The sequence below is a fragment of the Harmonia axyridis genome, chromosome 1 (genome assembly GCF_914767665.1).
Source record: "Harmonia axyridis chromosome 1, icHarAxyr1.1, whole genome shotgun sequence".
NCBI lineage: Eukaryota > Metazoa > Arthropoda > Insecta > Coleoptera > Coccinellidae > Harmonia > Harmonia axyridis.
The window spans coordinates 44,901,683-44,924,020 of NC_059501.1; the positions used below are offsets into that span (position 1 = coordinate 44,901,683).

At 33.8% G+C, this 22,338-nt stretch overlaps 1 protein-coding gene across 2 annotated transcripts in view; it reads left to right on the top strand.

Annotated features, from left to right (window-relative positions):
- LOC123676965 (nuclear pore membrane glycoprotein 210) overlaps window positions 1–22,338 on the top strand; it is a 252,898-nt gene that overhangs the window by 128,130 nt on the left and 102,430 nt on the right. For both annotated transcript variants that reach the window (XM_045613328.1, XM_045613319.1), the window contains exons 11-12: window positions 11,425–11,763; window positions 11,820–11,964. In XM_045613328.1, the coding sequence (XP_045469284.1) occupies window positions 11,425–11,763; window positions 11,820–11,964 (484 nt within the window). The remainder of the gene's footprint in view (window positions 1–11,424; window positions 11,764–11,819; window positions 11,965–22,338) is intronic.

Here is a 22,338-nt window from a genome sequence, read left to right on the forward strand (position 1 = left end):
ACCTTACATTATCAAATGAATAATATTCATCTGTGAAAATTCTAACTACAGACTATTAGTCTGTGCTTTTAAGTTTGAACCTCAAATTTCGAGTGTTGCAAATTTAAACACAGCAGTTCGAATAATCTATGTTCTAACCTAAAATATTCATTTTCATTTCACTGTTATTGTGATATGATATTTGATATTATGTTTTCATAAAATGAAAATCATCGAAGATTTGAAGAAACCTAACAGAATATTGAAGCTCCTTACATATTTTCAAGAAATTTGATAACAATTTACAAAATAATTGTGTGGATACAAAATAAATAAGTGTGCATTCTGATAGAAAGCAATTCCTTTATGAAATGAAGCATTTGATTTGTTCCAACTATCTCATAAAAATATTGATCTGCATCAATATTTTTGAAGCCATCAGTGTGAAAATATGGAAATAAAGTTTTATGGCTCTGTAATCAATGGAAAATGTTGAACTCCACTTGTAATCAAATTTGTACTATAATATGTACCTACATTATAGCCAACCCTACTACATGATTCATCTTGATTTTGCCATTGAAAATAAACGAGAAATATTCAATATAAATATCCACAATTTCTGTTGCCTGTTTCTTTCAACTCAACTATTTGTTTTCACATTAAAACATTTATGGCACTCTTGGAAGTATGTCAATCATATGCTCTAGGATGAATTTATGGAAAAGCAAAAGAATAAAAGTATTCAATCTCAATCAATTGAAAATTTGTCTAGTATGTACCTAGTGCTATGTTTTGATGTAAGTTTGAATGGCCCGAAGAAGAATATAGTGTTGTTCGATAGCAGCAGTCTTTAGAGGGACTTTTTTGTGAAAACTTTCTTAAACATGGGCTTTATGGGTAATCTGGACTTTTCAAAAAGAATGTTGATTTTAATGAAGTATCTTCTTATTATCAGAGCTGTGCCAAAGCTCAGTAATTTGTAATCAAATTGAGGAGTTGAGGTGAGCTTATTCAAATAACTTCATTTTCAAACTAAGTTGGCTAGTACTTCAATTCTAAAACCTGAGACATGACATCATAGTAAATATTCATTTCTGTGGATTTTTTTCCACAACAGAACAGGGTTGCATTTAGCCAAAGTACCCAATTTTTTCAATTTCACAGATAATTTTTTTTTTTAAGATCAAGTTACTCGAAAACGGCGCTTTGTACAAGAAAATATGAAGAATACTTTTATTTTTCAAATTAGCCAAATATTCTTCAATGAACGTTCAAATTAATTTTGAGAGTTGGGTTCTTTGAATTTCTGGTATTTTTATGGGATGTAATGATCAAAATGAAGAAACTGAAAGATGTGTAGGGCATCTTGTGTTCGGAAAAGATGTATCACATCAAGGAATAGCTATATTCCAAAAATCATTTCCTTCGATAGAACCATTTACGAGATATAGCCGAAAATCAAATATTTTAATCGATTTTCAACAGCCTGTATCTTTGTAACCAGGCCGAATCGGAAAAAATTATAAAGGAAAAAAGTGTTTCTTTTGACTTCAGGAATCTTTGGTTAAAATATATGTACAAGTCAAAGACTCACCCTGTATAGTCTCAAAATATCTCCATCTCTGGATTATGTTTATGGAATGTGAAACATCCAATTTTACATGCTCCAAGCAATGTATGTAGAATCTTCAAATCTACATGATCCAATTCTCTAGGTGTGGTATGTAAATTCTATAAAATTATCCAATCTAAAACAGAAAGTATGTTAGCACAATTTCTAAAGTTTACATAATCTCAGGCTCTGAAAGGTTTAAATAAACACTCTAAAATTTCCTCATGTAAACCTCTCGAATGATGTATGTACATCTCTCAAATTATGACTCTGAAAAATACTCTAAATTCACATAATATTACTTTCTCAAATGATGAATGTGAAATCTCTAAATTTACAAACATCTAAATCAATTTGATACAATGAGTATGCAGAATCTATATCTGCATAATCTAAATCTATAAAACATGTGTATATTAAAATATCTCATTTCTCTAATCTGAATCTCTATCATCTGAATCTATAAAACATGTGTATAGCAAAATATATCATTTCTCTAATCTGAATCATCTAAATCTATAAAACATGTGTATAGCAAAATATCTCATTTCTCTAATCTGAATCTATCATTTAAATCTATAAAACTTGTGTATAGCAAAATATCTCATTTCTCTAATCTGAATCTATCATTTAAATCTATAAAACTTGTGTATAGCAAAATATCTCGTTTCTCTAAACATCAACTGTCAATAACCGTTAAGAATCAAAGTTGATTCCTTGTCTAATAGATAGGTAAACACATTAACCAAATATAGTATATACTGTATAACAGGAATTCTCTATTTCAGGAATGAATATGAAATGAATCATTTCCATCCACCGAACTAACTAAAATATCTCTAGCCTCATAATTAAGTTGAAATTCAACTTACCTCAATGTTTTTCTCGTTGTTTACACAACATATTTTCAGAATAAGTGTTTACCTTGTCGCGCAGTTTAAAGCGTGCCCTGTAGCCCATTACCTATTGGATTATATATTTGGGTTATATAAATACAGAGTATTCACTAATACACAGATGATGATATTAATCGTTTATTCTCAAGACACTCAGTAAGTCTAACTCTATCTCAAAAGCAAATACAGTTCACAAGGCAGAACGGAAGGACCTGACAGAAGTCAGGTTGGAAGAGACTGTCACTCTAAAGTTTTGTCCCTGACGTTCGCTCTCGACCATCGAAGGTCCATTCTTGTTTTTTCTCTCGATGGCCCTCGATGGCCTCGCCACTCGCAGACTCGTAGCGCCACCGCACAACATGAACTAGTACTTTCAAGTGTAGGGTTGGTTGTCTCTCTCGTAATCTGTTCGGATGAAGTAATATTCTAACAGTAGATTGAACAATAAAGATTTGAGGAAATAAAAGAGAATATTGTATGATCAGATTGCAGTGGAAGCCACCTTTTATGTTGTATATACTGTGTCCGTAAAGTATGGAACAAATTCATTTTTAGCTAAACAGACCATTTTAAGAAATAATGGCGTCGATTTTTGATTTTTATTTACCTTATTTTAAAATAATAATCCGCAGTTCGTCAGGTATCAGTATCCCACGCCACATAACATCTAAATTTAAGAGTTCCTTCTCATATCAGGCCCCTTTTATTTACAATAATAATAATAATAAAGTTTATTTGACGATAAAAACAAAATGAACACTTCAAATAATATTCTACAAATAAACTGAAATAAAGAGACAGAGGCTCACTTCTAAGAAGCTCACCTGTTAGTCTCACAACAGAAGTACGATTCAAAGACAGCCACTACAAAAATGGAAAAAATAAAAAAAAATTCTCTGGCCCAAATGGACATCATATACATCGAAACTTAAATATATCAGGATACACCGTGTGGAACTGCACAACAAACGCACTTAAGTCAACTCTGGCAATAATTGTCACTTTAGGGAATGTTAACATGAATAATAATACATGAATAAATGAGACTTTAGGGAATTTGTCACTTCAGAAAACGAATAGCAAACTAATCTCCTATATTTTATCTTCGTCATATTCTGTTATTAAGGACGTTATGTATAGTTTTTCTATTCAAACCAAGTAGCCACTGAATCACTTCCTTCTTGAATCTCACAGGGTCTCTCAAAGCTCTCAACGTAATTGGGATTGTTCCATATATTTTGGGAGCTAAATATGCGCAAGATCTCTGACCTATCGTTTTCGTCGTTTTACTCTCTTTATAGTGGTCGAGTTTGTGTCTAGTGGAGTAGTTATGATCGATTGCCCGAAGTTCAAATTTTCTTCTCTTTATGAGTGCTGCAATCTTCATGAAATACAGTTGCCTCAAATCCAGCACATGTGCGACTCTGTATATCTCGTCACTAGGAAATAGCATTTTATGACCGCAAATTATCTTCAGTATACACTTCTGAACGATATTCAATCTTTCTATATGCACATAATATGCTGCCCCCCAGCTCGAAATAGCATAATATGTCAATAATGATATCGATCATGATTTGAAAGCAACATCATTGAATGTTTTCAAGTCAAAAATTAAAAAATCACTTATATTCAGCCAGGGTTCTACTACATCATAAATGCCAGTATACAGGGTCTTTCACGAGGAACCTCACCCATATTTATACGGGAAACTACTGAACGTATTTTCATGAAATTCAGCATTTCACGATGCTGATGAAATCTAAAATATTTTCAAGGCATGAGCACCTCCGGTTTTTCCGGAAATGACGTCAACTTCCGTTTTTCAAATTAGAACACCATTTTTTTATTGCAGAAATAGATTCCTTAGAAAATTTCAAGTTATTTTGATGTAACATTTTTCAGTTTTGGTTGGAAAATTCTCTCTGAGCGGGAAAATTCGAGATAAAAATCGAAAATAGAGCTCCGCTGAAACAAGAATAACTTCGAGGTTTTTGGATGGAAAATTTTCATTTTTGGGATTTTTCAAGATGTAAGATTGATGTATCCACTTTAAAAATCGAAATCGCGATTCATGATACAGGGGGTGAAAAAATCGCTTTCAAAGTTAGGGATGACAAAATCGTGAAAAATCAATTTTTTCAAATTAGAACCCCATTTTTGTTATGGCAGATATTGAATCTACGTTAAAAAATAATGTGAGTGTATGCATCACACCCTTGCCCTAAAGTGGATATTTTCTGAGTTATTCACAAAAAACTGTTTTTCGTCTTGAATTTTCAGCTATTTCTTTTCCCTTCACGCCAAAAAGATGAAATTTTCAGGAACTGTTACTTAAACCATGTTTTAGATTTTACTACCCTAATATGCAAGAGAAAAAAGTTACAGGTTGTTCCTAAATAGATGGCGAATTTTGATTCGAATTTGTATCGGAAACCTCTTTATTTCAACTAATCGGCCATCGGTTTTCTATCCAGTGATAAATAAATAATTCCTTATGAACCATATGCAAAAACTTACCATGTTTTACATTCTTTTTTTTTAATGATAGACATCATTAATTACATCTGCCAAATTCCTCTTTATTCAGTAGCATTTTGTGTTTACTATTATATTAATTTGGTGATAATTCGTATTAAGTGATAAAATCGATCACTATGCCTAATTTTACCAATGAAGATTATTTAAATCTCATTCTACTTCATGGAGAATGTAATAAAGTTGTAGATAGAACGATTCGACTGTTCATTGAGAGGTTTCCTGACCGACCCAGACCAACGAGAGATACCATTAACAGAACCATGACAAACTTGAGAAATGTCGGATCTTTCGTTAAGAAAACTATACACAGAGAAAAAAGTGTAGTAGAAGATGGGAACAACGAAATTACAGTTCTTGCATATTTTCGTGTGAATCCTCAAAATTCTCTCGAAGATGCCGAAATTGATCTGGGATTATCTCAATCGAGTGTTTGGAGAATATTAAAAAAACATAAAATGCACCCATATAAATTCAATAGGGTACAGCATTTGAAGGCAACTGATTTCGTCAGGAGAACAGAGTTTTGCGAAGCTATGATGATTCGATTTCAAGAGAATGAAAACTTTTTGGACTGTATAATGGTTCTTTCAATAGGCATAACAGTCATTATCGGGATGAAGAGAACAACCACCACTTCAGACAATGGAACTTTCAAGAGACCTGGAGTTTCAATGTTTTTTGCGCCATCAAAAATAATGCAATTCTCGATGTTCACATTTATAATGGGACTTTAACTGGTAAGATAGAAGACTACACATGTTTGCATTATTTAAAGAATGTTCTCCCTTAGGAGATAGATATTCTGACATATTGACTCAAATAATTGAGCCGCTAGTACAGAACCATAATGACTTATGGTATCAACAAGATGGCGCGCCTCCACACAATTCACTCAATGTGTCAAATATCCTCTATAGGCTATTTGAAGATCGATGGTTGGCGAACAATGGTCCACATCTTTGGCCACCACGTTCTCCCGATTTAACTCCTTTAGACTATTATGTTTGGGTTAGGATAAAAAATATTGTCTACTCAACTCCCCTGACTGATAAAGAGGACTGCATAGAACGAGTCAGAAATGCGTTCAGGTTTGTTTAGATTTTTAGATTCATAGTTTTGAAACTCAATTTGGTTTTTAAACACTTTTGCAGATCTCTTCCTCCCGATGAAATAAGAAGAGCAACGCACGAAGCATTCCTGAGACGTATAAATAAATGTCTAGAAATTAACGGTCAAAACTTTGAGCATCTTCTCTAGTTATAACTGCGAGAGTTTGCCAATAGTAACTTGAAGTCGGTTTCAAGAAGGGGTGAAAAATCTACAGCATGGTTCAAATAACAGTTCCTGAAAATTTCATCTTTTTGGTGTGAAGGGAAAAGAAATAGCTGAAAATTCAAGACGAAAAACAGTTTTTTGTGAATAACTAAGAAAATATCCATTTTAGGGCAAGGGTGTGATGCATACACTCACATTATTTTTTAACGTAGATTCAATATCTGCCATAAAAAAATGGGGTTCTAATTTGAAAAAATTGATTTTTCACGATTTTGTCATCCCTAACTTTGAAAGCGATTTTTTCACCCCCTGTATCATGAATCGCGATTTCGATTTTCAAAGTGGATACATCAATCTTACATCTTGAAAAATCCCAAAAATGAAAATTTTCCATCCAAAAACCTCGAAGTTATTCTTGATTCAGCGGAGCTCTATTTTCGATTTTTTTTTCGAATTTTCCCGCTCAGAGAGAATTTTCCAACCAAAACTGAAAAATGTTGTAATATGCACATTAAGTTGTTACTCTTTATTCATTTGCCAAGCTTTCGGAATCTAGTTTGTTCCTTCTTCAGGGCTCCCACCCTGATCCTGTGATCGTTCTCGTTCGCATGTATTGATAAAGCACATCTTTGGTTGTTTAATTTGATATCACTCCTATGAAGTGTGATCCTATTCTTTAACCACTGCGAAGTTTGTCCCACGTATGTTTGGTTGCAGTCCATACATCTTATCTGGTAAATTATATTAGTTCTTAAGTTTTTTGGTATAGGATCCTTGAGTTTGGAGTATAGGTTGGCCACAGATATGTGGTTTTTAATGATTACTTTGATGTTTTCTTGGTTGTTAAAACATCTCTTAGTTTTTGTCGAGAGTGTTTTGATGTTTGGTATAGTACAGTGCATCCCATTTTGGGTGAGACAGCCAGGTTTCTCGCTTGTTATTTAAAATAGAGCCTTGCGGTTTTCACGTTCCTTTCCTACTTTTTCGTGAAACTCAAGTTGGTCTAATCAGATTCTGTATAACTGTTTCCGTTCAAAAGATACAGGGTGATTTTGGAAATTGATACTTTTCGGACCCCTCCTTTATCTCCGAAATTATTAGAAATAATGCTGAGCTGAAAACTACGTCTGAATCAGAATTCTGCGTAGAATCCAGTGGCGTACTCAATATTTTTTTTCGGGGTATGGTTTTGAAGATTCAACACAAACCTATATTTTTTTTAATGGAACACCCTATATATCATTACTTCGTTGAATTCGTTATTTTTTTCCCTTCAAAATGATATATGATACTATGTAGGTAGGATGTTCAAAAATGTTAAAAAAACACTAAAACGTCAAATAATGATGATTTTTTGTAAATGGACCCTGAATTTTCTATGTTCCAATAAGAGGATTATTACTTTCGATTTTTAAAAGTAGTAGGTCATTGATGACACAAACATCCTTGTTGTTATTATGGCTACTATGCATTTGGGAGCCTTGTTTTATCAAGTAGGCATTGGAGGGAAAAAACCAATCTGATCTAGCTGTCATCGCTATAAATTATTGTTATCATTATTGATTCTTCTTTTCTATGGGAAATCCATTGCCCATTAACAAAAAATCATCATTATTTGATGTTTTAGTGTTTTTTTTAACATTTCTGAACATCCTACCTACATAGTGTCATATATCATTTCGAAGGGAAAAAAATAACGAATTCAACGAAGTAATGATACACATGGTGTTCCATTAAAAAAAACATAAGTTTGTGTTGAATCTTCAAAACCATACCCCGAAAAAAAATATTGAGTACGCCACTGGATTCTACGCAGAATTCTGATTCAGACGTAGTTTTTACCTCAGCATTATTTCTAATAACTTCGGAGATAAATAAGGGGTCCGAAAAGTATCAATTTCCAAAATCACCCTGTATCTTTTGAAGGGAAACAGTTATGCAGAATCTGATTAGACCAACTTGAGTTTCACGAAAAAGTAGGACAGGAACGTGAAAACCGCAAGGCTCTATCTTAAATAACAAGCGAGAAACCTGGCTGTCTCACCCAAAATGGGATGCACTGTACAGTACTTGATCTCAACTTCCTCTCATGGTGTTCTCGTTCATTATCCTCTCCGTCCATCATTATCTGTCTTACTGGGTTTGTACTGGAAAACAATAGCTTATTAATCATTCCTTGTGGGTATGAGTTTTCTAATGAAATATTTTTCAATTTTTTTATGTTTTTGGTCACAAAATCGGGGTGGCATATATTTTTTATTCTATTTACTTTTTCTTTGATGAAATTTATCTTTACTTGTGTGGCATGATCTGATAAATAGTGAATGTACCTATCTGATGAAGTTTCCTTTGTGTAGCAGTCCAGTTTGATGGTATTTTCAATTCTATGTACTCTTGTGTCCAAGAAGGGTACAGACTGCAAGTCGTCCTCAACTTCAATAGTGAATTGGATGTGTTTATCGTAGCTGTTGAACACATGGAGAACATTTTCTTTCTGTGTGCTAGGTATAGCCATAAGTAGGTCATCTACAATTTTTTTTTATGATTGGTGGTCTGAAAGATAGCTTAGGTGAACTTTTCATCAACAAATAATCCACGGCATAAAGAGCCATTATTGGGCTTAATTTCGATCCCATTGTGCATCCCAACACCTGTGTAAAATACTTTCCTCCAAACATAAAGGCTTTATGAGAAGCCGCCACACTCTTTTTCCCAATGAAGGTATTCCAGAATATGCTGTTCAAACATCCTATGATCTTTTTCGCATGATTTATTCTGTGTCTGATCTCTCTGTTGTCGCTTCCACTTGAGTCAAACTTAACACCTAAGTATGTATACTCCGATACCACTTCTACTTCCTGATTATTTTCCAGCATGATTTTCGTGGCATTTTGGGTTCCTACTGGGAGGTACTCAGTCTTCTTGGTATTCATCTCTAGTCCCCAAATTTCATATTCCTCCTGGAGTTTTCTGGCCATATACTCCAGGTCGTCCTTATCATTGGCCATTATAACTTGGTCATCCGCGAACTGGAGGGAGTAGAGGTAGCTATTATCATCCAATTCTATTCCCATTGGCCCACATTTCTTTTTCCACTTTCGAAGAGCTCTAGATACATACACTTTGAACAAAGTAGGTGAAACGCAGCATCCCTGTCGCAAGCCCTTATTCACGGTGAATTCTTGTGAGAGATTCTTTCCCGATTTGATCCGCGATGTAGAATCCGGTACAAATTTTTGAGTGCCGTTATTAATGTTTGGTTGATGTTCGTTTCTTGTAGAATTTCCCAAAGTTTCTTCAGAGGTACACTGTCATATGCTTTCTTCAGGTCGACATACATTAGGTGGACTTCTTGGTTAGTATTTAGTTTTTTCTCTATTATCTGCTTCAGACAAAAAACATTGTCTGTACAAGATCTGCCCGCTCTAAATCCTGATTGCTCTTCTTCTTATTCCGCGCTGTATTCAATTTCAATGAGGTCTCGTAGAATTCTTCCATATATTCTGCTAAATGTGCTAGTCACTGATATACCTCTATAATAATTTGCGCATTGATTTTTATCTCCCTTTTTGTATATCGACGAAATATATGCTGTTTTCCATTCTTTGGGTACTGGTTGTCCGCTCAAGCACTTATTTATCAAATCTGTAACAGCCTGGAATAGATTATGTGTACCATGTTTGATCAGCTCTGCGGGTACTCCTCCGGGACCTGGGGATTTACCATTTTTCAACCTGAATACTGCCTTTCTCACTCTTTCAACATCTACAGAAACTGTTTCACCCTCAATGTCTATATGTGATGATATACTTGGTGCCAGAAATTCTTGTCTTGTTTCTGTCAAAAGTTGTTTGTAATGTGTAACCCAGTTGTTCATGGGAATTGTGTCAATGTTCGCTGAGTTTTTGCTCGGACTTTTCAGCGCATTAATGAATCGCCAAGATTCTGCTGTCTTTCTACCTCCCAAAAGGGAGCCAATCTCCTTGCATTTTCTATCCCACATACTTCTCTTCGCATTATTAACTTTTCTTCTTGTCTTACTTTTCGCCTCCAGATATGATTCCCTATCTCTTTGTTCTTTTGTTGTTAGCCATTTTAAGTAAGCTTTGTTTTTCTGATTTACCAGTTTTTCTATTTCATTATTCCACCATAATGCTTTGCTCTTTCGACTTGAGAGTTCTCCCAATACTTCAGTGGCTGAGTTCTGTAAAGCTTCCTTAATTTTTTCATACATGCTTTCAGTGTCGATGTCTTCGATGGCTGTCAAATACTCATCGAGCCTTGTCTGGTATCTTTGTTTTATGTTATCGTCCTGAAGGTTACTCAGATTCCACCGCTTATTGTTAATTCCATCTGATTTATTGACGACTTTTTCCATTTGAGTATGATTTGTTTGGGATTTGTCGTGATGCCAAGGAAAGAATATTTTTGCTCTGACAAAGTAGTGGTCAGAATCACACAAGATCCCTCTATACGCCCTTACATCATTGACCTGAAGTTCAGTGTGCTGTCGTGTTATGATGTAGTCAATGATTGATTTCAAGTTCTTCGTGTGTTGAATCCAAGTAAACTTGTGGATGGGCTTATGTTTGCAGAATCCATTTGCAATTTTCAGGTCGTATGTTCGACAGCAATCAATTAATCGTTCTCCATTATCGTTGCATCTGTCTTCTCCAAATGGTCCAACTACAGGATCGTCTTTCTTGTTACCTGTCCTACTATTGAAATCTCCCATAAGGATTACTTCTTTGCTTCTTCCCACTCTCTGTATTACAGCACTCAATTTGTTGTAAAATTCATCCTACCTTGAAACCGACTCATCATCTGATATTGCGTAGACACCAATAATAATAAGGGAATTAAGAACGAATATTCTGAACCGAAACTGTCTCGAATATTTAATTTCAACAATTCCCACGTTTCAGCAAATAATGATCCAGAACGCAATTGTTACTACTCCTTTCCCAGACGAGTTCAGGATTAATGAAATCCTAATCATGATGATATTTGAAAACTATAGAATTTTCGAAAAGAACTTACATTAAATATGTACTCAAGATGTATTTTTCTCAATAATATATATCTGAACAGTAGCTAATATCATCCTTTTAATTTCAGACCCATTTGACGAGAGGAGATATAGTTTGTTTATTCAGTCCTCTTGTTTCACGAGGTTATCACGGTCATTGGTTATCCAGTGATAAAACTCTAGTGAGCTTCATAGATGGCGCTGAAGATATAGCTATTGTTTCTGGAAACAGGGAGGGGATGGTTGTTCTAACCAATTCGTTGCATCCATCTGCACCTAAACACCTCCAAGTTTTACCAGTGAGAGACATTGTTTTAACGCCTGCAGAGCAAGGAACCATAATCACAAATTCAGAAGTGAATACTGTGTTCAGAACACACGTAGTTTTGCATAGTGAATTGAGCGTCGATATCAAATTCAGCAATTTGGTGAGGAAAACAAATAATTCAAAGGAATTATGACTAAAAAACATTATTAACTTCAGATTGCTGGATTTCCTTGTCATGACCATGTCAGCAAAATGATCACAGATTACCCGTTTTCCTGTCACATAGCTTTCACCAATAGATCAAAAACAATCAAAGCAAATGATCTTTTCAAAGTGAGGAGTATATTTTTACCATCTACAGGTAAGATCTTGAGATTCACAACTTCAGAAAATCTACACTGATAGTATCCTTCCTTCTATAATCTTCTATCTGAGAATCGAATTCAAAGGACTCAAAATGGAGGATGTAAATAAAAAGCTTTTTTACTTAACGTAATAGAATACATGGTAATGATAGGGCCAATCTGGTCATTAATTTAAAATCACACATAATGCAAATAATAATTCCTTTGGAAGGAATTGAAAAAAATTTTTTAGTCTGATGTTTTCTGTAGGCTTTTTCTATAGACTGATTTTGATGGATAAATTCGAAGAATACTGGAAATTTAGTTTCGTCTTCAATTAGTAAGGATTCAAGAACTAGTTCTTCTGATAATTGATCAAATTGTGCTCCTTGTAGGTTGCTGACAGTAATATCGGTTGTTGTAACGAGCGTTCATTTAAATTCATGGTCGAGAGTGCTGTGGAGAAATCAGACTAAATTTTCCATACATATCATTAACATATAATCACATACTTCGAATCTGGAAAGAATATGGTACAAGCCAAGCGCTTCTTGTAATCACACAAAATCAACTCTTATTTCTCCACAGCACTCTTGACTACGAATTTGAATGAACACACATTATATTTTGTATGTTCTACATTGCCAAAAGATAAGGATATTCTGTGGCAAGATTCTATGACCACAGAATATCGAACAGCTTCGAAACAAGAAAGGTTAGTTCTTTTTCCAATTTGCACGTGTACAGATAATAACAGCTCAATACTAGTTATAATAAAATAAATGAGTTAAAACAGAAAGTTGAAAAAATAAGAAGTAAGAGTATGCTCCGAATATCTACCTAAGCTTGGAGTAATTTTTGACTCAAGTGGAAACGATGTGAATTTTTTCTTAATTTTCCCTTCCATTATTTAAACTCTTGTGGAGACGCGAGTTCGTTTGATTTCGGCTGATCGAGACAGAAACATATTTAGCATTCATTGCATACCGAAAGGGATTTAAGCTTCTCGTCTAGAAAATAATCAAGATTTCATTGTTAAATTGAGGATCTTGATTAGCTCTTTTTTTGAGGAGGATTTTATTCGCCTAAATTTAACCCCAATACCATCTAGGGTAATTTAAAGTTCATTGAACGGGAGAGTCGGTAAGAATTGCATACTGTTTCATGTATCGGATGTATCGTGCAAAAAATGCACACGTAAAATTCACCCTAGCTGTGTATTGAAAATACCTGGTACTTCTGTGAACTCGAAACTTACTGTTATTTTCTGTGAAGATCAACAGAAGTGTGAATGTAAATGAAAGATGATGAAATAATTTAATTAAAAACGAGAATATCAAGTATTAATGAATCACTATTCGAAAAGTCGTATATTGATTCAAATAATCCTGGAAATTTTGAAGTCGTGGATGTACAAGGAAATGTCTACTATATACCGAGTGTCCCAAGTTATCGTATAGGGGCAATATCTAGCTTATTTGACAAGATAGAAAAAAAATTAAAAAATTGCATTGAGTAACATCAAAGTACCTTTTCAATAAAATATCAAAAAAATTCTTACATTTGGCAGCCCTGTGGTAGTTACCTCTCACTTTTTATTTTCAAATGGCACCCCCGTATATTGTCAGTGAAAATTGCGTGTCATTCATTTGGAATACAACGATAGCACATACTTGGTATTTTTTTAGTAATAACAACAAAAACATTTTGTGACTTCTTTTGCGTTATTTAATTATCCCTATAAGTTAATAAAAGAAGATAAAATGAAACACTTGACTTGACGTTTCACAATTTTGATAAAATATTTAATTCCATTGTCTGGAATTAACTTGAAAAAGTTAATTCAATCCTAAAAAGATTAGATAAGAACAATGGATACTCTCCTGAAATAATTGACAAATTGATATTCAAAAAAACAACAAAATAAAATGTTAACTTGAGTCTATCCACCTCAATCTATAGATCAAATTAAAAATGTGTAAACATCAATTATATTTTATATTCCATCTATTAGGGATAAAGTTTGTAGAAGAATTAGACAAAATGATATTTATGTTATATGTACCAATAAGAGAAATTCAAGGTTTTTTAGTGATAAGAGTCGACTCAATATTTCACACTTGAGTGGTGTTTATAAACTGTTTTGTGACGGATGTCCTGCATTTCCTTTAGGTCAAACCGGTCGATCTCTCGGAATTATAAATGAAGAACATAAAAGATCTATTCTTTAAAATAAATCATTAACTGGTTTTTCTAATCATTGTATCACTTCCAATCATTTCATATATTTTAATGAAACAAAAATTTTACAAAGGTGTTGAAGGCAAACGTTTAGACCTTTTAGAGTTTTTGGAAATACCCTCAGTTCACAAACAAAATCTTCCAATTGTAAACGATTAATTAGATTTCCGCCGGTCTCCACTTTTAACATCTGTCCCTAGTAATCTTTATGTACTTGTGTATATTATATATACAGAGCTGTGCCAAAGCATTGTGCTTAGTGCTTTCGAAAGCACTTGAAGCTTTTTTGTGCTCCCGAGCACTTTTAAAAATCGGTGCTTAGTGCTTAGTAATCGAAGCACTCTGACAAAAGGCTTAGTGCTTAGTAATCCCAAAAGTGCTCCCGAGCAATGAAGTGCTCGCGAGCACTTTGGCGGATTACTAAGCACTGAGCCCTTCCGAATTTTTGTCATAACACGAATATGCGCCGACGCCTTGATGATCGTTTTACATGAACTGATTAGTCTTTGATCGTGTATTGAAATTTAATACACACTAATCTGACGCTGGCTCTTTTGTGTGAATTCAGTGCGCATTTATGAATCAGATGAGTTTAATTTAATAAAAAACCAATTAATTTGATAGGCAGAAGGAGAATATGAAATTGAATTTTCAAATATATCACAGGATATTTCTTATAAAATAAAGAATAAACAGTACTATTATGATATTTTGAAATTTTATATTTCATTACTAATCTTATAGGTAAAGGAGTAAGTTATTACAATTACCATCCCTTTTTTTTTTTTCAACAAAAAGAATTTAAATATTTGCATGGATGAAGGAAGTCTAACAAAGTTCAATCAAGTAGTTAGCCAGAATGTGAACGATATATTGAATTATTTTCTGAAAATATGAATTATTTGCGTCGACAATTCTCACTAATCAAAATTCCTTCTTTTAATCATATCTCTATTTTTATGCTTGCGTTTTATTCTACAAGTAAATTTGGTTTTCATATCTTGCTTGTTAGTTTTCAATATGAACCTTATTTCCATATTTTAATGAAGCTATTCTGATCTCGTGAAATAAGACCTTTTCTGAAACTTCGATTTTGTGATTCCAAAAACGATATATTTGATTATTTATGGATGCTAGATGTCAACCTCTTGCTAATATATTGTATTTCAAGGAATAAAGTCCGAAAATATTTCTGTGATGTGTTTCCATAAAATAAATATATGATCTGAAATATTTTTTACAGTGTTTAACATGATATTTCGAACAACCTTAATGAAATACTAAATTGGACATAACAAACTTTACAGTTTTATTGGACATTTGCCGCCTGGAATTTCCAAACTATTCGAACAAATGCAATAATGGGAATGAGTTTTCATCTGTTTGTTCATTATAGAATTTCTTCAATAGTTTGGAAATTCCAGGTGTGGTGAACGTCTAACACACCTTTAAAATTTATTAGGTCCTATTTAGTATTCTTGTTTCTTCAGGCAATGCTCATATTTATGTCCCTTATATAAGCTCTATCGCAATAATTATTGCAAATAGTAAGAGATTTGTAAAAATTCCTTCGTTTTATTATTTCTATCTTCAGTAGGTATAAGTGAGGATATTTCAACCGAATTTCAGAAGTGATTACGGCTGTCCGCTATTACTGTCGGCACGTTTAATGATTTTATTACCCATTTTTGTTACTGCCCGGGTGAACACATTTTTTCAGAATTTTTTCTATCTGAAGTTTTTTCCGAGAATCGAACCAAGTTCAGTTTAGCCGGGTTTGTATTTTCAAAATCTGGTTATATAGATGCAGACACAACAAAATTCCTGAGTGAATTTTTTCCACTATTCTCATGAAACGTAAGACGTCGAACATTTATTTCACGTCGATACCCTTCTCCAGTGGCTTACCCAGACATAAGCCCTGGAGGGTGTTTGGGTTAGTAAAGAGAGATATTGGTTATTGGTTGTCCTTTGAATTTACAGACACTTCTTGAGATTGATATCCACCTGTCGAATTGTCGGCTGTTGTATTCAAACTTGGAAAACTTCTGAGAAGAGATTCACCCGCATCAATTCTCCTACTTTTGAAGAAGTTTTACTTACTCATAATAAGATTTTTAATTTCGGAATCATGCAACTCACATTAAAAGTTGAACACGGGGTATAATAGAGAAATAATAGAAAAATTTCACGTTATCCAACTCAAACTCATCAATAGAATATACTAAACCTATTGACCTATCGTAGTAAATGTGACGTTAACGCAGTAGGAAAGTACTGAAATCCAAAGAATTGAAAAAGAGAATCTGTGTGAAAAAGGGACAATTAGATATTAGATGAGATTATTCATTTACTTTAAGGTCGTAAAATATTGGAGAAATAATTATCAGGATCCAGGGGTGCCGCCGATTCAATTCGAGTAGTTCGGAGTATATTTTAATAGAAATTAATGAATGTTTATTTCAATGTAGAGGAAGATTTGTCAATAACGATGGAAAACGATATCGACCAAATAGAAATTTACATCTTCTCTTTCATTCTGTAATTTTCCTTTGGAATATTCTACTAGTTCCCCATAGACTTTATTTTTGATATTCCTGTTTGCGTATGCTGAACTATTCATTTTCCATCGACAGGTTGTCTGCCTAAATATTTCGATGAAACCTATCAAAAATTCTTTCATTTTGCACAAGAATTTGGTACGCTACGAAGTTCCGACGGTACCTGATAAATTGCCAGCTGTCTGTGATCATCTGAAATCCGACCCGGATACTCAATAAAACAACCTCTCGAGTGGCAGGTTTAGACGGCAGCAAGGGATGGCAGACTAGCTACCATTTCGACGTAAGCTACTTGGTCGCTTGCTACCAAACGCTCGAAAAAACGCTTCGTGAGTGGCGGGCATTTGAGCATGCCGACGCTCAACAAAAATATTTATGACTAGATTACGGCACGCTTGGACATAGCCCTATTTATATTATTTCTTCCCTTAAGAGTCCGTTCACGCGGCGCAAATTCAGGCGTTTTCTTAACTAATTCGGTCTTGATTTCCTCAGGAACGGTAAACGCTATCGAGATGATTCAAGACCATATTGGAAGGTCTTTATCCCTTGTATGTTCGTTAGGTAATAATTTCACTTCAAGTTGCAAATTAATTTTTTTATTGACGTAGAAAGTACGATTTTCAATACCAATTTTGAATAATTTATTGTCGCTTCAGTTGACCTAAATTCGAAAATCTAATACAACATGGTCATAGCCTATTTCTTCTTCTTTCCAATGATACCAATTAGAAATATATTACATCATAGTTACGCAAAATTCTATGTGACGTTGTAAATCTGTTTCAAGTGCCAGAATTGTGAACTAAAAATCGTTGCTCCTCCCTGAGGGGCGTGGCTTGTAGCTATCAGGACCGTCTTTTAGGAAATATATTCTTGAAAACCTGAATTATTTGTCACGAACAAAAAAAATATTTTGTCGCTTATAGCTGCATGTTCCTATTGCAGCATTGATTATCTTTAGAGCCATACGACCGATTTTCATGTAACTTTCTCGAATGAAAAAATGGATTCCTCAGGGAAAGTTTTGGATTGGATCCAATAGTCAATTAATAACTTCGGACCGAAGGTTTCGTAAGTTTGGGACAAAGTAAATGTCTGTTATTATGAAGGAAAGCGATTCGGATGTAATGATGGCTGGCAAATTACCTGGTTTTCACCATATTTCATATAATACAAAATTTGGGAAGTTCAGAAGCTCTCTTAGATTCGGTATTGTGCTTGAGGATAATACTTTGGAAGTTAACAAGAAGTGATTCCGTTTAAATTTATTTTAGTTATTTCACGATTTTATTGCCACAAAAGATAAACATCAGTTGTAAATAAGGGTTATTCGGTACTCTTTTGTGTACCGTATTATTTAATTGCTGGACAGTTTGACAGTTTCTAGGTAGGTTCAGCATTGCATAGGTACCTGAAAGAAGGCAATTTCGGAGTAAAGATTTAAAATGGTCTATTTTTGTACCGATACGTATATTTCTACTTACTCAATGATTTTATGTAGAAATGAAGAATATTAACTATACCTGACATTAAAATAACGCATTTTCAAACTGAAATTTCGAGAATGGTATTTTCAATTTGGTGTTGAGGTATTACTAGAAGTTTTCATATCTATTTGGCCTGTGCAGTTCTTCTTATAATTTTGTTTATTTGTATTGAATCGAACCTTTTTTGCTGGGAAATATCTTTGGATGAATTCCGAATTGTTTATATTCTGCAATTCATAGATTCTCTGAAAGAACTTTCTAATCACTCCGTTTTTTTTGATGAAATTTATCTAATATGCGTTTGGTGGAGGAAATAAAAATTGGGTTTCAGTCGAAATTAGTTTTCATACGTGATATGTGTAGAATTTCGAAAACAATATGAAAAAGAAGAAGGGGCTGGAAGCTACAGTTCTCTGCAGGGCCAGATTAGAAATATTGAGAAAATTGTGAAAACTCAGACATGGATGAGGAAATATTCCAATTATATAGGGCTGAATTCTTGAGGGGTTTAATCAAAACAGAAGAAGGTCATAAAGAAATTCCGCTGAGCATTTTATATAAACATTTTTCTGCAAAAGCTATAGATTGGGGAAAAATAATGAAGATCGAGCGAAGCATCTATTAGAGAATGAATTGTGCTGGAAGATCACAAACAGTTGCCTTTTTATTAATAAAAAAAGGTCTACGTCCTTCTCCAGATGGCATTTTTGAAAAAATTAAAATAAAATTCCCTTTTCAGCAAGAAATAATATGATTAAGGACGCTATTGAAAGGAAACAAATCACATATTTGGAAAGAATGATGATCAGGAATATCGATTGAAACAAAGTCAGAATTATTATTTTCAAGTTCAGGAACAATTAAATATAGCTGAAAGAGAAAAATGCTTTTGTCGTGTGAACTTTGGAGGACACTTTATTCATCGAAGTCAACATCGATGAAGAGTTTTTCGAAGGAAAATTTCATTAGAACTGTGTTTAACCTGTAATAATTGACCTAAGACATAGAGGCTTAAAAATAAGGATCCTCAATACAAACTAGATCTTCAGGATAAGAAAAATTGAAGAAAACAGAAGGCAATTAGAAATATATCATTATGAACCAAGCTGATTTTTTTTTAATTATAACAAAGTACTATTCCTTAAAACTGTAGATATTTATGAAATGAATTCATCAAAATTCTCAATGAAACTATTTTATTTCGGACTAGATATTTCAAAATTCATTCCATTAAATCATAAGGGTTTTTCAAAAAATGAAGATAATGGTATATCAAAGCGTATTTGGATTCTCAATTCGATATCAAGTAATTATGAAAAGTAGAGTCTTTTTCAAAACCTAAAAAACAGTTCGTGTTCCTCAACTCTGTTCTCATTATAAAGAAACCGTCTTTACAATCATAATCATAGGTGACCATTTGACAATCATTTCATTTCATCAAAATGTCGAAAATGTGGCTGCATATTCCGACACGCAGTAGTAGAACTCGAGAAAGAAACGAGATCATCCCAATGCGTTACAAATTCATTCAATCTGGGCTGAGGGCCTAATACGTTCTCTATATTTTTACTACGATAGTCGACGCCCACCCGCACTTGCCCCTTCACGTTGCGACCCCTCTGCTTCCCAAGCAGTGTGTTGTAAACAGACTCTTAAGGTTGTAGACTACTTTGCGCTGAAACTGCAATTCCGCTAGATGGAGCTACCCGAAAATTTTTGGTAGATTGGTACCTGACACACCCATTCAACTTTAAGAACCGCCTGTTTGGTATTTATTGCCCCTAATAAAATCTCAACTCTCGATGAAGCCCAGCAAAGAGTAAATTTGTGTTTCTGTAAACTTTAGAAATTCAGTTCAGTTTAGATACAGTGGCGTATCCTAGGGGAGGATAAGGGGGATATATACCCCCAGGAGGAATATCCATTATATGTAACAACCTTATATATCACAATCTTATTATGAGTAAGCAAAATTCTTTGGAAAACTTCTTCAAAAGAAGGAAAATTTGATTTTTTTTCCTTTATCCCCCCTCCAAGGCTTATGTCTGGGTACGCCACTGTTTAGGTATATAATACTAAATAAGAAAATCGCTGAAAATATTGTGAAGTTAGAAATGACAATGAACCACTGTCATGGACTTATTTTGAGTATGGATAATAGAAATAGCAATTTATTCGAATTGAGAAAAAATAAATGATCATCTCTGGTTGTATGATTTCATTGATTTCACAGAGAAAATCAGAAAAATTTGGATATTGAGATTTCTAGAATGTGAAATTCGAAAAGCTTTTGAGTTCTCATTCTCGGATGAAGAGGGTTATTGCCAAATAAAATTCACACAATAATTAGTTTTACTAGGCGACAAAGTAGTGATTGACTACCTTAGCTGAATTCCCAGCCACACTACGCTCAGCCATGTACAGTATAACTTCAGTAGTCCGGGCAGATTTCGTTCCGGTACCTGCCCGAATTATGAAGGCGTCCGGATTACTGGGGTGATTTTAATTTATGAAATTAAGCAACTTATAAATTATCAAAATAAGGTTTATTAATCAAGTCACAAAAAAAAATATTATTTTCTCATAAAATAAAACAAAACTGAACAAAACACTCAAGTACATGTAACACGTTATGTAAATATGTACAGTGCATCCCATTTTGGGTGAGACAGCCAGGTTTCTCTCTTGTTATTTAAGATAGAGCCTTGCGGTTTTCACGTTCCTGTCCTACTTTTTCGTGAAACTCAAGTTGGTCTAATCAGATTGTGCATAACTGTTTCCGTTCAAAAGATACAGGGTGATTTTGGAAATTGATACTTTTCGGACCCCTTCTTTATCTCCGAAGTTATTAGAAATAATGCTGAGGTAAAAACTACTTCTGAATCAGAATTCTGCGTAGAATCCAGTGGCGTACTCATTATTTTTTTTCGGGGTATGGTTTAGAAGATTCAACACAAACTTATGTTTTTTTAAATGGAACACTATGTGTATCATTACTTCGTTGAATTCGTTATTTTTTTCCCTTCAAAATGATATATGACACTATGTAGGTAGGATGTTCAGAAATGTTAAGAAAACACTAAAACATCAAATGATGATGATTTTTTGTTAATGGGCAATGGATTTCCCATAGAAAAGAAGAATAAAAAATGATAACAATAATTTATAGCGATGACAGCTAGATCAGATTGGTTTTTTCCCTCCAATGCCTACTTGATAAAACAATGCTCCCAAATGCATAGTAGCCATAATAACAACAAGGATGTTTGTGTCATCAATGACCTACTACTTTTAAAAATCGAAAGTAATAATCCTCTTATTGAAACATAGAAAATTCATGGCCCATTTACAAAAAATCATCATTATTTGACGTTTTAGTGTTTTTTTAACATTTCTGAACTTCCTACCTACATAGTGTCATATATCATTTTGAAGGGAAAAAAATAACGAATTCAACGAAGTAATGATATATAGGGTGTTCCATTAAAAAAAAATTGGTTTGTGTTGAATCTTCAAAACCATACCCCGAAAAAAAATATTGAGTACGCCACTGGATTCTACGCAGAATTCTGATTCAGGCGTAGTTTTCAGCTCAGCATTATTTCCAATAATTCCGGAGATAAAGAAGGAGTCCGAAAAGTATCAATTTCCAAAATCCCCCTGTATCTTTTGAACGGAAACAGTTATACAGAATCTGATTAGACCAACTTGAGTTTCACGAAAAAGTAGGACAGGAACGTGAAAACCGCAAGGCTCTATCTTAAATAACAAGCGAGAAGCATGGCTGTCTCACCCAAAATGGGATGCACTGTACATGTAGGTATTTATAATATTGTATACATACATATTATGTATGTATGCAAAATGAAATATCTTCTACTTTTTTGAAAAATACATATCAATTTTAGTTTGGACCTTTTTGGATGCATCTATATCAATTGCGTTGTCTTTAAGCCTTTTCAAAAGCTATAAATGTTCAAGGGGAAGGTTATTCTCCTTTGTCCACCTGATAGCTAGACTTTTCTGTGAGTGTAAGTGTCTTATGTGATCGTTTGACTGCAACCATTGCGTCCGGCACGCTCAAAAACACTGTGCAGAA